Source organism: Aythya ferina (genome assembly GCF_964211825.1).
Source record: "Aythya ferina genome assembly, chromosome: 3".
NCBI classification, from domain to species: domain Eukaryota; kingdom Metazoa; phylum Chordata; class Aves; order Anseriformes; family Anatidae; genus Aythya; species Aythya ferina.
The window spans coordinates 72280907-72297639 of record NC_140298.1 but is presented as its reverse complement, the minus strand read 5'-3'; the positions used below and the strand labels follow the sequence as shown (position 1 = coordinate 72297639).

General features: G+C 38.2%; 1 protein-coding gene across 2 annotated transcripts in view; it reads left to right on the top strand.

The window, feature by feature from the left end:
• REV3L (REV3 like, DNA directed polymerase zeta catalytic subunit) overlaps positions 1–16733 on the top strand; it is a 119670-nt gene that overhangs the window by 99604 nt on the left and 3333 nt on the right. For both annotated transcript variants that reach the window (XM_084513582.1, XM_084513583.1), the window contains 12 exons: positions 832–950; positions 1583–1701; positions 2686–2827; positions 5620–5864; positions 6883–6991; positions 7867–8073; positions 8700–8809; positions 9872–9986; positions 11104–11241; positions 12302–12492; positions 13392–13638; positions 14374–14583. In XM_084513582.1, coding sequence (XP_084369708.1) covers positions 832–950; positions 1583–1701; positions 2686–2827; positions 5620–5864; positions 6883–6991; positions 7867–8073; positions 8700–8809; positions 9872–9986; positions 11104–11241; positions 12302–12492; positions 13392–13638; positions 14374–14583 — 1952 coding nt within the window. The remainder of the gene's footprint in view (positions 1–831; positions 951–1582; positions 1702–2685; positions 2828–5619; positions 5865–6882; positions 6992–7866; positions 8074–8699; positions 8810–9871; positions 9987–11103; positions 11242–12301; positions 12493–13391; positions 13639–14373; positions 14584–16733) is intronic.

Sequence of the window (16733 nt, the reverse complement as noted above, 5' to 3'; positions counted from 1 at the left end):
TCCATTAAACTAATAAGAAGGAACAAGGCTGGAGGTTTGTGGAGGTAGCCCTAAAAGCACCGTGATTAATGTATCTAACAATACAGTGTGTTTTCGTATTGAATTTTAAACTCTATTGTGCATTTAAAAAAAAAAATCTTTGTAAACTCAGGAAGGAATGTCAAAGCTGTAGCCTTAGCTTTACTGAAAGAAAGACATGTACCTAAAGAGCTGTCCTCTCTTGTGTAGTAGTATTTCAAAAAAAAAGGCATAAGAGGTTCTTTCCTCTACAGTAGTCACTGTTACAGAAAGGGTCAGATTGTTTCTTCCTGTATCCTTCTCTATCCATTTGTGTTGTCCAGAACTTATGTCCACCTGCTCCCACTCTGTTTTGCTTTCACAATATAAAAGGTGCTGAGTTTTCTCTCCCATGACTTGGTTCTAACTGTGTAAGATCATGAAAAGTAAAACGTGGAGTTAGAAACTCCTTAGGACAGAGATCATTTTTCTCATGTGTGTGTATTGTGCACTAACGTGCATGCAACTAGCTCTTAAGTAACATTCAGCACTGCTTAGCCAATATATTCGCTACAGAGAATATATTGCCATGGACACCATTTCAATTAACCCAAAGTAAGAGTTATCTTCAGAAGGGTGTGCAAGACTGCAAAAACATGGAAGAATTTTATTTAGCAATTTTATGGAAGACTGGTAAATAAATTATCTTGTACAAACAGTAACAGTTTTTAGGAATTCTTATTTTTCTCGGCAGCTCAGATGGGCAGAGATAACTTGATCTGATGTTGACTGTACTGTAACTTGTCTAAATGTGTTTTCTTTTAATGTCTTTAGACGATAAGAAGGAGAACAGATTTTCAGCTGAGCTGGATGAATATGGGTCAGATACAATGAGTGAAATAAATATTGTTGGGCGAATTACCTTAAATATTTGGAGAATGATGAGAAATGAGGTAATGTTAAAAAACAGTTCAGTGTGTTAAATTTATGTGTTTTTTTTTAAATTATTGGAGAGTTTGTTGAAAATTTCATATAGTTTATATACCTTTTTCTTTTTTGGTTTTTTAATACCCTTTCAAATACAGCTGTCTGCCACTCTGTGAGAATGGATTTTGCATAGCACTAAAATGTAAAATACTGAAACCATTCTCTTCCAGTATTGTTTCTTAGTGATACTCCTTCACACTTCTTTGTGGGTCTTGAGAACAACTTACGAGTTATAGCAAGTCAGCTAGTATGATGCTTGTACTAAATTAAATACTTGAAATTATTTTGAGTTCTCATACCCGTTCTGCTGTTTGTGACCTTACATTCAACATCCAGCTGATTGAGTCTTAACAGACTTTGTTCTGACCAAACTGATCTTTGTGACCTATTTAATTCTATGTGGTCTTTTCGTTTGATGAGGGATGTTCTTTCATGACTTGTAAATAGTTAGGGACTTCTAAATATAAATGTTGATACACTTTGGTAACAAAGAATGTTCATAGAAAGGTAATTAGTTGTTACCATTTTTAAAAAGTATAGATTTCTTTGACTGTGAAAGACATTATGCATGTTAACACATTCTCTGCATTTTTTTCAGGTGAATCTAATGAATTACACCTTTGAAAATGTGGGCTTTCATGTTCTTCATCAGCGTTTTCCTTTATTTACTTTCCGAGTTCTTTCTGATTGGTTTGATAACAAGGCAGATGTCTACAGGTAATCTATTCTTACAAGTTTTTTTATTTGTCCTTTTTAAGGCCAGATTCTTAGAGTTGTATAGGTATAAGCTAAAACCAGCATAGATAGAAATAACCAGTTTAGCTCAGGTACTCGAACAGTCTGCATACAGCAACATGACCTTGCTTTGCTGTCCTGATGTGTTCTATTGTATGGTTATACCCTCAATGTGATATCTTTGTTTTTCTAGTTAAAAAAGCAAAGCTATTTTGCAGTTACAGTCTCAACTTATCTGAATAGATCTACTGTTCTGAAGTTCTGTAAGGTCTTTATTTGGTATGTAGTATTCATCAGAAGGATTTGTAATGAACTGTCAGGTTTCTGTTTTACTTCACAGTACATGCCAAGCCAGCTAGGCTTAAGAATAGTACAAAACAGTGTACAAGATGTTCAGAGAGTAACTGTAGCTGCTTAAAAATATCTGTATATGACATGTATCACAATGGGCTTCACTCTTCCTTGGAGTGTTTTGGTATTGTGTCATGTCAACAATTAGTAATAGTGCGAGTACTGATTTGAACGTCTTCAGTAACATGTATTTGTTTTCTTAAATACTTTTGGACTATGTGGAAACTTGGCCTAGTGTTGAAATTACAAATTTATATTCAACAAATACAGAAGGTTGTTTCCACAGAATTCCACTTGGGAAGGAAAAAAAGCAAACATGAACAGGTGAAGAAAAACTCAGGTTTCTATTTTAGTAATTCTTCAGGGTGGTAAGGCAAACAGGATATAAAATGTTATTGAGATATCCTGTAGCATTAGGTTCTTATACCACATTCTGTGTGTATCTTTAGAATGGGTAAGTGTATGCTTGTGTGCCACATTTCTGAAAGAGCTGTATAAAAATGTCCTGTGGGAAATTTTATTTGCTCGTTTGTAATAAGCTGTCATAAAAATACATTTTTCTTAGAAAGAGCAGCATTGTCCTGATTGTTTATAACAAGGTGTTCACTTTCACAGATGGAAAATGGTTGATCATTATGTTAGCCGGGTCCATGGGAACCTCCAGTTATTAGAAAAACTGGATTTGATTGACAGAACAAGTGAAATGGCAAGACTTTTTGGCATTCAGTTCTTACATGTATTAACAAGAGGCTCCCAGGTAAGATTTAGTTTACCTTACACTTCACAAAAGCAAAATAGTCATTCCAAAACATTTTAGTTCTTCAATATTTTCAGAGTCAGCGTATGTATTTTCATAAGGTCGGAGGAATGTTTTGTACAACAAGAAATTGAAACGTAAAGAAAGGCAATTCAAATACAGTAATAGTCTCCAGAGATTAAAAGTAGCTGTTAAAAATAGTTAAGACTGCCCCAAATACAACTACTACACTGAGTCTTCTCTAATGACTTTGAGAGCACCAAATTTTCATTTTGGGTTGATATTTTTCACACTTATATGAGTCTGAAAATGAACACTTTATAAAACATTAAGAAATTTAATCAACTATGTTTATAATCACAAGGTGAAATGATTTTCTTCCATGGCAGGCAAAGCTACACTGAGTATGTTATAAAAGACATTTCCTGAGAAGCAGACCACTGGGCAAGATTTGATGAGACAAAAGTGGCTCTGGCTTTATTAAGTACATGTGTCATGCAAGATGCACGGTTCTGTTAACTTCACACTAGCGTCAGAAGAAAAGTGAGCAGGACAGATTTACCCTTCTCTTTCTTTGCGACCCTAGGAGTTTTTGTTAATTACAAAAGCTTTTCTTGCCCAGGTTCTGGTTGATGAGGCTAACTAAGCTGTTTTCATGACTTCATATGAGCCTTGAACAGCACCTGAATTGAGGAGATAATTACTTTTATTCACGTTTGCTTCTGTTGTCTTTCCTTTCCTACCATAATTCTTTCCTACCATCATTCTGCTTTTAATAGACATTCAGCTAGCTGACCAGGATTTGATTACTTTGCCAAATTCTATCAAGAGAAAGACAACTTAAAAATTAATGTCCTAAACAGACCAACATTGTCTTAAGCCAGCCAGAAATAAGAATGTCAGTGCCTTAACGATTTAAAAAAAAAACAAAATTAATAAAGCCAGTTTTAAAATGTTGCCACTTACTTTCTGAGACTGCAACTGCCTGTGTCATCTCTCAACCCCATAGAGGTTTTTGCTGGTACAAAGCTATCTTGGCCTTATTTTATTTTGGTTTTTCTTTTACTGGTGGGGAGCTGGAGGTGAGGAGAAAGGGCTTTTCACCAGTTCAGCTCCCTGAACTGGCTTACCCCACTATCAAAAAAGTACCACAAGGGAAGAGAAACGCACAGTTAGGGACAGGAAGGGTAGGCTGGCGTACCGCCAGCATAGATACGCTTAAACTATCATGATTACAGCCTGTGAAGACTGTTCTGCCTGTCATTTTCTCAAATGGCTGTGAGTGGGAGTGAGCAACAGAAACATGCAGCATTTTCAATCCTGACTGTTCTTTTCTCTTTCCTTCTGTGCACTTTTTTTTTTATCATTGAAACTTTCTAGATCACAGAAATGGCAGTTGCAACAACTCCAAGTTACCTCAGATAATACTTTTTTCACTCCAAAGAACAATCACTGCATCTTAGGAAGATGCTCCTTTTCTCCTTATCTGAAACAGAGATGTTAGAAAGGATTTCTGGACTAAGAAAGGATTTCAGTTATTTTAAAGTTTTTCTTTTCAAAATTTTTCTTTCATTAAGTTTTACAAGACTGTTCTAAAGGCGATTTTCTTTTCTTTTGTTAAGCTATTTTGGATATTCTATAGCAGACTAATCAAGTCTAACATAAGGTGGTCATAGGCATATAGGCTATTAGTCAGATGGTTGAAGAACTTGCTGAAAAATAGAAAAAAAAAATAGTTTTTGCACAGTTCTGCTCCATGACCAGCTCATCACTGGATAAACGTGCACAAGGAAGGCAGCAGCAGGCAGAGGGCTTTTGAAGAGTTATCTAGTTGCTGACAAAGCAGAGGATTTTAGGATTATGTAGGATTGTTCCTTGGCAAATGAGGATTTTCAGTCCTTTGACGTTTATATACTTAATTTTCAGCTGTTTTTTATTATTATTATTATTGTAAATACATACAATAATGTGAGTACCTGGCTATTAGTGCTTTCAAAGCCTTACTATAACATTGTAGTAATATATAAATGATTAGAGATAATTCTAATGTGGCAGCCTCCGTAGATGACATTTTGTGATATCTTGAACAAGGTAAAAGTACTTAAACTTTCTGATATTTTATCCTTCCTGTAGTATTTGTGGCATCATGTGGGAGAAATCATGGTACCTAGAACAAAACTTTAAATGCAAAAAATGACTTTAGAAGTGGGCTGACATATTCTTCCCTTGGTTCTCTTGCTGCCAAGTATATTGTAGTTACCTTGCACAGTCACAAACTTGGAAGTACAATTACTAACTTACACAGCTTGCTTGTCATTTTTCTGTTTTCTTGAACAAAATCTCTGTGCAAACTCCTATGGAAAATGGTAAGCAATCCAACTGTACAGTATATCTTTTTTTAAAAATGTTCTGTAAGTCTAACAAAAATTAAAATTAGCAAATGCTCATTCACTGACTGTAGCATTGTTGTATAATATTTTGGTAGACTGCTGGATTTTTAATTTCTACCTTGAGCTGGATGTTTGTTTGTTTGTTTGTTTTCCTGTAGATACAAATCAGAAGTACTTTGTTTTTTAAGGTTAGGGCTAAATGCTGAGGAAACACAAGGAAAAGTTCCAAGTGTGATAGGAAACATATGTTAAAAATAAGAGTATAGTTGTTTATTTGGGAAAACTATTTGTACTTTAAATTCAGGAAATCTAAGTGCATATTTAAGTAATTTTAATACATCCATATCTGTTCTACATTTTTGAAATTATAGTTGTAATGACAATATCCAATCTGTTTTGCAGTATCGTGTGGAGTCCATGATGCTACGTGTTGCAAAGCCAATGAATTATATTCCTGTGACACCCAGTATCCAGCAGCGAGCTCAGATGAAAGCCCCTCAATGTGTTCCCTTAATAATGGAGCCAGAATCCCGCTTCTACAGCAACGCAGTTCTTGTATTAGACTTCCAGTCATTATATCCTTCCATTGTGATAGCGTACAACTACTGTTTTTCAACCTGCCTGGGACATGTTGAAAACTTAGGAAAGTAAGTTGTTTTTCTTTTTCTTCAAAACTTTGATTCGGTAGAGACTTCAGCATGCTTTGTAAGATATTGAGAACCCTTGGCTGTCATTGGAAATTAGGGATATGTATGAATAGCACCGTTTTCTGTTATGAGATGGTAAAGATCAACCATGGGGGTGTGTGCATGTGTGTATACACACAAACACATGCACATCAATATGTGCTTTTTGATGGCAGAATTAGGCTCTGTTCTGTTAAAATAATAATAGTAATTTGTGTGCATGTGCATGTGTGTACACATGTTGCATTGCTGTGTCGATGCTAGTTTTTAATGTTGCTTCAAAATAAATTGAAACAAATCTACTGTATTTTCAAAACTGGACTAGTATTAATTCTTGAATTAATTCTATATTCTAATTAATTCTTAATTCTTCATAAATTCTTGTCCCCTTTTAAGAGTTGCAGTTCACTCTTGTCTTAACTACTCAAAATGAAAAAATACAATTATTTTATGTAGCACCTTTTATTGGGATTAACAGTAAATCTGTTAGTTGAAAAAAATAAATCAAAATCATTTCTCATTATAATTACCTTTATAAAAACAATATTTGGAAGAATGGGAAGATGCATGCAGTGATTACTAGGTGTCACCAGCAGGCTTTCAAGTTTCTGACTGGAAATTCTGAAGTTGTAGGAAGAAAATACATGCAGCATGTTACTTGGTAAACATGCATGGTTTGCATACAGGATTAGGGTCCGATTAGAGGCTTCCACTAACTCAGCATTTGGAAATAATGTATTAACACAGGGCAGGTAAATTACACTGCGTGGAATTTAGACATATATTGCTACTTTCCTCCTAGAGTGTTTTGCATGTTGCTAAGAAATGTAAATGATGGTGTGTTTGTTTATACCTGAGATGTGTACCTTGTCATTCTGTCCTTGCTGGCATTATGAGCATTTTAATGTGAGTTGATGCTTTTGCTTCGTTGGGCTGTAAATGAACGAATCATCTTCATATTTAATTTTCTCTCTATTAGATACGATGCATTCAAATTCGGCTGCACATCTCTGAGAGTACCTCCTGACTTGCTTTACCAGATTAGGCATGATATCACAGTGTCACCCAGTGGAGTGGCTTTTGTCAAGGTAATGACATTAGTGCTCTGTGACAGGCATTTTTACTTCCTGTTGGTTGTCTAGCTTAAGATCAAATTGATGTTGTAGTTCATATTTTGCTGCATTAAGAGCAGACAGAAGAGGGGGGAGGCTCAGGCTCTCATTTCCCAGTGTTTGTTGATATTTGTCAGCATGCTGAACTTCTGACAGTTCAAAAAACAAAATGTCATCTTCATGCTTTCATTTATACCAAAGGCTTATTTCATCTATAATTAAACTGCATTTTACTTGTGCAGTTTGGGGATCAAACAGTAATTATCTGCGTGTAACACTTCATTCTTCTCCTGCTTGAAAAGCACAATGCTTTCCTAGACAAAGAGTCGTGGTTTGGGAGATGAAACTCCCTGACTTGCTTTTTATTGTTCTCATTTTATGCTGTGTGTACTGCTGGCTGATATATAATGAAATTAATAAATATGGCCTGGAGCACATACAAATAATTAGCCAGTCATCAGTATATGTATATTTAATGTAAAACAAAATTCTAGGTAAAGAAGGCTTGCAGAATTTTTAAAAGATAATTTTCCTTTACCTTTTAGCACTTTGAGATTTAATAGAGTGAGTTAACTATTGAAGTCCCATTTTAGTTAATAAGGTTTTCTAAACATTACATTAGCAGGGCTGATGAAAACAACAAAAAGCTATTAACCCTGCCCTTAAGAGCTTTGCATATATTTTGTGTTGCTTGTAATATTTCCATGACGAGCCAAACCATTGGTGCCTGGAGCATCTTGCTAATTATTCATCTTATCGGTGATTATCTAATCGTTCTAGGTTTTCCTTACTCTTAACTGTTTAGGTTGGGCTTTTTAACACTTTTTTTTTCTTTGTTCCCTTTACGGCAGCCTTCGGTAAGAAAAGGTGTGCTGCCAAGAATGCTAGAAGAAATCTTGAAGACTAGGATAATGGTGAAACAGTCAATGAAGGCTTACAAGCATGACAAGGCTATAACTCGAATGCTTGAAGCTCGGCAGTTGGGTCTTAAATATATAGCTAATTTTACATATGGTTACACTGCTGCTAATTTTTCTGGAAGAATGCCATGCATTGAGGTAAGGGTTGCAGATGACAACACAGAAAAACTGTGGGAAAGACACAATTATTAAAACATAGTAAGATAACACAGTATTATTAATTGAAACATTTAATCAAAGTACCATCATAAAAGCTGTTTATCTGTAGTACTGTTTTTGTTGTCCTTAAAAAATCTTCTTTTTCCTAGTAAAAAACACATTTGCAGTTGGCATTTCTGTAGAAATCTCTCCAAAGGTAGATTGCATTACAGTTCTAATGGTGGAAATAAACTCGAACATTGTAGCTCTTTGATACTTGTTATACCAGGAGGAATCAGCAGAATCCAAGAACTGGAGAGAACAATCCTAAGCAATCTTCTCTTGCTCCTTATACTTTTCATGTGCCTAAAGAACTTTAAACTAAATTTTATTTTCATTTCTTTGGTAGCAATTTGATCATTCTTCCTTTAATTCCTGCTATTTTAGGGTTGACGTAAGCAACCTTTTTAATTTTTATTATATTCTTCTAAACGATAAAATACATCACATGATCTCAATATAATAATTTTCATAAACAGATCAAGCCAAGTTACCAGCATTTACCAAGAGCTAGTAGTGGTTTCAGCAGTAAAATAAAGCTTTTCAATTTCTCTTTGACATTGCAGCTTGGTGATAGCATTGTCCACAAAGCCAGAGAAACATTGGAGCGTGCTATAAAACTGGTGAATGATACCAAAAAATGGGGTGCTCACGTCGTCTATGGTGATACTGACAGGTAACTCGCAGACCGTTCCTTACAATGTTTTAAAATCTTAATAGTTTTTCATATGTATTTGTTTCTGTTGTCTCAACAAGATTTATGATACTGGAAAAAGTAGACGAACTCTCTTTGGGATGTTGCTTACTGTCTTGCAGAATGATGCAAAGTAAAGAATGTTCATTTTCCTGGAGTTTCTTTTAGTACACTTAGAAAGCACTTAGAAGATTTTCTTTCTGTTGTAAATTTTATGGAACAGGAAGGAGAGGAAAAATAAACACGTTTTTTCAGGTGTGAATCAATACAAGTCACCTTTATTGAATGAGCATTTTTGTGCCTGTTTCTGATGCCATTTTTATTTTGGAAAACAGAGTGATTTATAATATATTTTGTATCACATGTTGATGCTCAGAGGAAGGCATTCTTCTAAGTTTCATAAGCAGATCAGTTCAGAAGCAGCCACCAAAGTATGCAAAGATATGCTGCATGAAATACATTATATAAGTAATTCCCCTTTCTTAGTCCATCAGTCTTCCAAATGATGGCCATGCAGTAGGCTTATCCATCTCTGGTGCTAGATTTGGATCATTTCTCTGCCATGGGAAACAGCTTAGCTGGTTGTTCCTCTGTAATGACTTGTGAATCCGGTGAATGATTTCAGCCAAATTTGATGAAAGACTTGAAATGTCAAAGATACTGAATTCATAGTAGTTTCAGACATGCTAAAAAATTACTGCTGGGAGAAGGAAGCAAAATCCTCTTGCTGGCCGTAGGGAAAACAAACAGCGTACCCAGAGCTCTCTGCAGTTCTCTCCTGAGAACCCAGAAGTTTTGCAGTGCCTGGAGCCGTCACAGTCCCTGCCTACAAGAGAACTCCAGCATTCATCATGCCTTTGGCACTCCTGATCTCAGACTGAACACTGAATTTTCTCAGATTTTTTGGCTTTTCAAAATGAGGGCAAGGAACAGAATTGTTAACAACTTGCGTCTTTGCCTTGCCACCAGGATGCTATAGCTTAAAAGCTTCAGGAACTGTGCTGAACAGATTTGTTCTTATTTCCTATGTCTGATTTCTTGCAGCATGTTTGTACTCTTGAAAGGAGCAACTAAGGAGCAGTCTTTCAAGATTGGTCAAGAAATTGCCGAAGCTGTAACAGCAACAAACCCCAAACCTGTTAAACTGAAGTTTGAAAAGGTAAAAGGAGGATGTTTTACTGCAAGTGTGTTGAGTGAAAGTGTTGTTATCCTAAGAACAATGTGAAGATAAAAGATTTTTCTGCACATTAACCTGGTGTAATGATATACAGCAGTCGTGCACCATACTGTTTCCGTGTGTATGTTGCCAGCTCCTTCTTAATGCTGTAGTGACCCTGTCAGAGGAGTGGTGCATTCTGCAGCACAAAAAGAAACCTTCCCTTTTTCACATCTGGATGCCTGGCAGCTTGTTACCCTGGCAGCACCAGGCAATTTGAAATTCCCTTCTCATCAAGTTTTGGAAATGTCTCCCTCAGTTTGATATTATATGCATGCTACCAAACAAATGTGGGCAACTTGGTAGTGAAAATGTACACCGTCCCTTGAAGTGATTCCAGTACACTAATTCCCAGCCAGATGTTTATTCTTCAGTCAGCTTTAGCACACTTCAGGATATGTCCATGTGAGGCGTATACATATAAAATGAAAAATCATACACATTCATTCAGCAGGCTTTTGAAAGAAGCACTAATGATTGCAAGCCATAGAAGAGCAAGGCAATGTGCTACTGATTTTCGTGGAATTTTATCCTTGGAAAGTCACTAGTAATTAGTTCAGATGCTGTAGAGATTTTAAAAGTACTTACCTGATTCAAGAGGTTCAATCAGAATTCATAAGCAAATTGCCATTTTTCAGTGAAAATACAGTAGAAAAATATTAACAAGAAAAGTCAGAATACCTGCGGAAGGCACAGCAACCTTTCCTCGCTGACTGATACACAGAGACCCTTCCCATTTCTTTGAGGTAATCCCACGTCATTAAGCTGAAGGAGTAATTAGTCAGAAAAATTACTAGCTGTAAAGATACGCTTGAGCAGGTGTCCAAGTGCTTCACTTCAAGTGCCCTTATTCACTTGTAGGTCAAAATACTGAGGTTTTTTCCTCGGGAGGCCTCCTAAGACAGGAAGAGTAAAGTGCATACTATACACAGCCTTAAAGATAGAGCATCTGGAACACCACCGAACCCCTCAAACCCTCTGTGTTCAGAGCCACCTTATATTCACTACTGTCAACAAATACAAATGTCAGACTGGGCTATGTTCTTCTTAACCGTTCCAGGTTTACTTGCCATGTGTCCTGCAAACTAAGAAGAGGTACGTGGGTTACATGTATGAAACACTGGACCAGAAGGACCCAGTATTTGATGCAAAAGGCATAGAGACCGTCCGAAGGGACTCCTGTCCTGCTGTTTCCAAGGTAAGACACTCATGCATTCTTTCTGAACAAAATCACAGTATCCAGTTATTTCATTGCATTTTTATCTTTTCTCAGGGTTTCTAGTCTTTGTTAACTGTCTGAGACTTTGTCTTTCTGGTATGAGTAGTTTGGAAAACAAATTGAAGGACTTGTGCAGCATTACAAGGTTTTGCAGTTTACACCTTAACAATTACTATATTTTGGCCCCTAAAAAAAAAAAAACATAAAAACCCTCAGTTCCATGTAAGTTCTCTAGAAGACCATCCTTGATCCAATTCACTTTACAGGGAAGTAAGTTAAATTCCAAGATGAGTGAGGCAGACTTTTCCCCAAAGGCTGTTTGCTAAATGACTCACTTACAGAAATCAAGTTCAGCTGATAATTCATTTAAAATAAAATTGTCTGTTTATGTTAAGCTGTGTATTGGGATTTTAAAAAGAAAAATTTCTTGTTCTTAAGTCAAAACAAATTTATCCCAGTAAGAAGGGTAACCACTTCCGATTTACTTCCATTCTTATTTTTTAATCCCAATTTTTTTGTTTGTTGAGGCAGTCAGAAAGTTGTAATAAAACATCTTAAATGACAGGGGAAAAATAATGTGTCGTACTCTGAAAAACCTCTGTAATTGCTGAAGCAATATCAGCATCTGAGTATGGTTATGTCATAAAAGATGCGAAATTTCACTGATTGACATTGGGATTGCATTGCTATCTTTGGTATTGTCCAGTGTCCCAGGCATATTCTTCTTAATCCTTGTATTTATAAATGTAAATTACTCTCAGAAATGTCTAACTCTTTCCTTACAAAAAGAACTAGTGTGAGAAGAAAATCTGTGAATTGCAGGCTCATGTTTGCGTCAACCTGAGAAAAAGTTGTTCGGTGACATGTTTATGAATGTCTTTGAGAGGAAGAGAGGGCAACCTGCTGTCATATTAACATCCTAGTTCACAACGTAGACTTTTCCTAAATGGTGTATTAATACTTGCGTATAATTTAACTGAATTATTTGGAATTACTGATTTTTGAGTTAAAAATAAACTTTTCTCCTTTGGTTGTAAAGATACTTGAGTGCTCTATCAAGCTGCTATTTGAAACACGTGACATAAGTCAGATCAAACAGTACGTTCAGAATCAGTGCATGAAGTTACTGGAAGGAAAAGCCAGCATACAAGATTTCATCTTTGCAAAGGAGTACAGAGGGAGCTCTGCTTACAGACCCGGATCCTGTGTACCAGCCCTGGAAATCACCAGGTAATAAAATTAAGAAGTGCTGATCATAGATTTTCCCCTTAACCCTTGTCCTGGCAAGTTCCAGGTGGCAGTGAGGTGTCTCCTTCAGATATTATTGCAGCAGTTGGCCCTGACTGTCTTCTGTGTGTGAAGAGAGATCAGGTATCAGGCAGTCCTGGAAAGCCATTCCTTGTTCCTGGAAAAAGCCAGGCACGTTCAAGAGTAAGGTCTCTTGTTGAGACATGTCATGACTGTATTGTGACGTGTCCTCTGCTGCTACCAATGCCCTTGTTTATGTAAAGGGGCTTGATGAGCAGCAAAAACGTTGCTCATCACTCATAGATATATTGCATATGTTAGAGTTAAAAAAAAAAAAAAAAAAAAAAATGTAATACTAATATCTCTCAGTGCTGTGAAACACATTACCAGGCATAATTTTTCATTTCTTAAAAAGTAACTTAGATAGCGTAATAAGTAATGGGAACTGGTACATTTTGCCAGTTTTACCTTGATTAATATATCTTCAAATTAAGCCAAGCTTTTAAAATACGTAAAATTCCTCGCCTGGATTAATTCCTCCTTCTAAATGCATAGTCCTTTGCTTTCCATGTGCCTGAGCTCATTTAATGCTCTTTATAAATGTATTTCTTTGAGGGAGTGATAGCTAGAAAGCAACCAGCATGCAAATCCAAGCGACCTGAAAGAGGAGGTGTCTTTAGTGTTCATGTTCCAGGCTCTAAAACTTGGGTCTGATCCTGAGACAGATCACAAATAAGACAACTTGGTCCTGTGCTCCCTAATAGACACCAACTTCGGCCTTCTGCAGAGCTACGAAATATCACCAGATGGGGAAGTTTCACAGTTACTTTGCTCGCTTGCAGTTTGTCTCTGGGTGCATTGTAAAAGGTGTTTTTGAACAGGAGAATGCTTGCCTATGACCGGCGCTCTGAACCTCGAGTCGGGGAGCGAGTGCCCTATGTCATCGTGTATGGCATGCCTGGACTGCCCCTGATCCAGCTGGTGCGACGGCCCATCGAGGTCCTGCAGGATCCCAACCTGCGGCTGAACGCCACCTACTACATCACCAAACAAATTCTGCCACCGCTGGCCCGGGTCTTCTCGCTGATCGGCATCGACGTCTTCAGCTGGTACCACGAACTGCCACGGGTAAGTGCGTTTGGGAACAAAGATGACGTGTGCAGCGCATCCACGCAGCGCTTGGTTTTATCGTGGCTTTTCACAGGACGAGGCTTGTGGGAGGTAACAGAGCAGGTCAGTTTTTTACAAGGCAGTGGTTTCATGCCTAAACATGCAGGCTTGATTCTTAGATCTTGTGTGATTTTTTCATTTAGCAAGTCAATTTTTCCTTCTGATCCTTCTGTTCAAGGTTGATCTGTCAGGCTGTACTTAATTTAAATAATGTACGGTCAGTGTTGGAACTCTTGTTTTTCCAAGATGTTCTGAGGATCCTCTTCCTAAAAAATGTGGCAATGCCAAAGCAGCAGGAACACTTTCTTAAGAATCACCAGAAGTTTTAAACTGGTTGTTTCCAAAACTGCAGCCACCGGAGCTGCAGCAGGGCATGTGGAGCAGCAGCTCAGCACACAGATGAACAACTGCAGGAAGCGGGGTTTGAGATGAGCTCAGGAATTTACCCCATGATTTAGGATTTCTGCAGTGTCACTCTGTTTCTCCCTTCTGGTGAGCTTCCTTGTGAAATAGGTCATAGTGTGTGGGCAGGCGCTCCTCAGAGCGCTGCAATCCACCTTCAGAGTTTGCATATGGGCCCGTGCCCCACAGGCTACGTTACGCTTCCGTACTCCATAAAAATGCCTGCGTAATCTAGGAACAACGCAAGCTGCTCTCTTCAAAGTTCCTTACCTCTTACTTTCTGTCAAACAGATCCAAAAAACTGCCTCCACTGCCCGCAGTGAGCTGGAAGGACGCAAAGGCACAATCTCGCAGTATTTCACGACCTTACACTGTCCCGTGTGTGATGAACTGACCCAGTACGGGATCTGTAATAAATGCAGAAGCCAGCCACAGCATGTGGCAGTGATTCTCAACCAAGAAATCCGAGAGCTGGAGCGTAAGCAGGAACAGCTGGTCAAGGTATGATTAAAGCATTGTCAGATGTCTGTCAGCCACAGACAGAGGCTGAAATTTCAAAGCAGCGTGTTACTGAACACCCTCAACAGAAATAGGAAGTGCAGCCCTGGTGTTAAATGTGTTAGAACTTGTTTGCTTTTCCCGTTGCCGCTGAAGGCAGCGCAGCAGCTGTTACTCTCCTTAGCGTTGCATAAAACTGAAGCCAAAGGGGGCGGAGAGGAGCTGAACAAAAGATGCTTTTTTCCTTTTCTTCCTTTTTTTGATTTTTAAGAATATCTTGCACGGTTTTTTAGGTTCCTTTTCATAAGTGTTGATGAAGAGTTGTAAAATATGTTGAAAAAATCAGCTTTTGTTATAAAACAACTGGTGATGTTCCAGTAACAAAAAAAAAAAGCTTGTCTCAGAACAAAATATTTATCTGCATGCATAATGTGGATGTGTTCTAGTTTGGGTTTTTTTGTTACCTTTCCTCTTGCTACAAATATTTCAAGCTGTTTTTTTTTTTTTCCCTTGAGCTAGAAGTCAATTAAGAGGGCAGCTGACTGTGCTCCCTAATGTGTTATAGCAAAGCACTGTGCTTCCCCTTTCAGTATGCCCTCACCTAATTTTTGTACTGCAGTAGTTTAAAATTAATATTTGGGTTTATTTTTGTTGTTATTGTTGAAATCATTTTTAGCACTCGCGCATGAACCATTTTGATTACTTGCCTGAATTGCAGGGATATAAATGTTCCCGTAATCTGGGCATTAATTAGCCATATTCCCATGGGGCTCTGTTCCTAGAAAACCATTTTAATTCTCGATTCATAAATACCACATTACTAAGATGTGGACTTCTATTTTCTTGCCGTATTTTGCACTAGCGGCTCTCATCTGCATTGTAAATGACAGGAAAAGAAGGCGATGTGTTTTCCTGTGGTGCGCTCGCCCTTTTACATTGCTTCTGTTCTGGAATAAATTAAAACTGGGCGGATTGGTCCGGCCCCGCCGAAGGACCAGGGGTTTTGCTCTCTTGTCAGTGCAACGTGTGCCAGGGCAGCAAGGGCTGGGATCCAGCTTTAGTCGGTGTTTGGTGACTCAGCCTGTCAGTAGGAGCATGTGTCCCGATCTACATGTGCCTCATGGCGCAAATTCTTGGCCCTCCTAGATCATCCACAATCCAGAGCCAGCAGAAAACCCATGTATCAGTTTAATGCCACTGATGGTATTTTAAAACTTGGCTTAAAAATTCGCTGTCCTAGAATAGGGCCACAGACTTGTTCACAAGACACAAACTGAACGTTGAAAGTGTCCTGAGTATTATGTAGTTTGGCCCCATGGTTTCAGACCAGCCCCAGCCTCTTCCAAATGAACCAGAAGAGGCTGTAATTTCTGAGGCTCTGCTGGTGGTTACAGTCCTAGAACAAACCCAGTTTAAATCCCGTTCCTAAAGGTCAGCAGGGGCTGGTGTCAGCACAGCGTGTGCCGCCTGGCTGAGGGGCTGCTCCTCCGCAGCTCCTGCCCGAGTCCTGCTGCAGGCCTGGCTGGGGGCTGCTGGTCCAAAGGATTCTCACAAGGAAAGAAAGGCAGGAACTGATTTTAAAAGCAGAGGAAGGGAGTTCGTTGATACGACTTCGACCTCTTGCTCAAACGATGCAAATGGTAGGAAGGCTCCAAATTCTTGTGTTATAAAACACAGGTGTGGATGGGAAGCGAACCACCGAGTTTTTGGGAAAAGCTGTTGGGGATGGCAGGTACTGAAAAGGTTAAAAAATAAAATAGCAAAGCAGGGGAGGTCTCTTGAAAACTAATCAGATTGTGTTTTCCAAAAACACCTTTGGAAAAACTCTGCCTGCTGCTATTTTATTCAATCAAGTATCTCACGTTAAAAATACTTTCAGGCAGCGTTGGCGACATTAATGAGCGGTTCCATGAACAAAGAGAGCAGTCGGACCTGCCTTCCTATTTAGGTCTTGGGATTGATTGACTCTGACCTGGAAAGTAAAAGCTCTAATTGAAGCTTATCTTGAAATAGGAGCAGCTTATTAATGAAGTCTCTTTCCTGCACAGCAAGTAACTGCAGAATAGCAGCTTTTGTGTTGCCACTAGGAAACTTTTCTACAGGGTAGGATTGCCAGGAGTATCCCACACTGCCCCACCTGAATCCACTCAGCT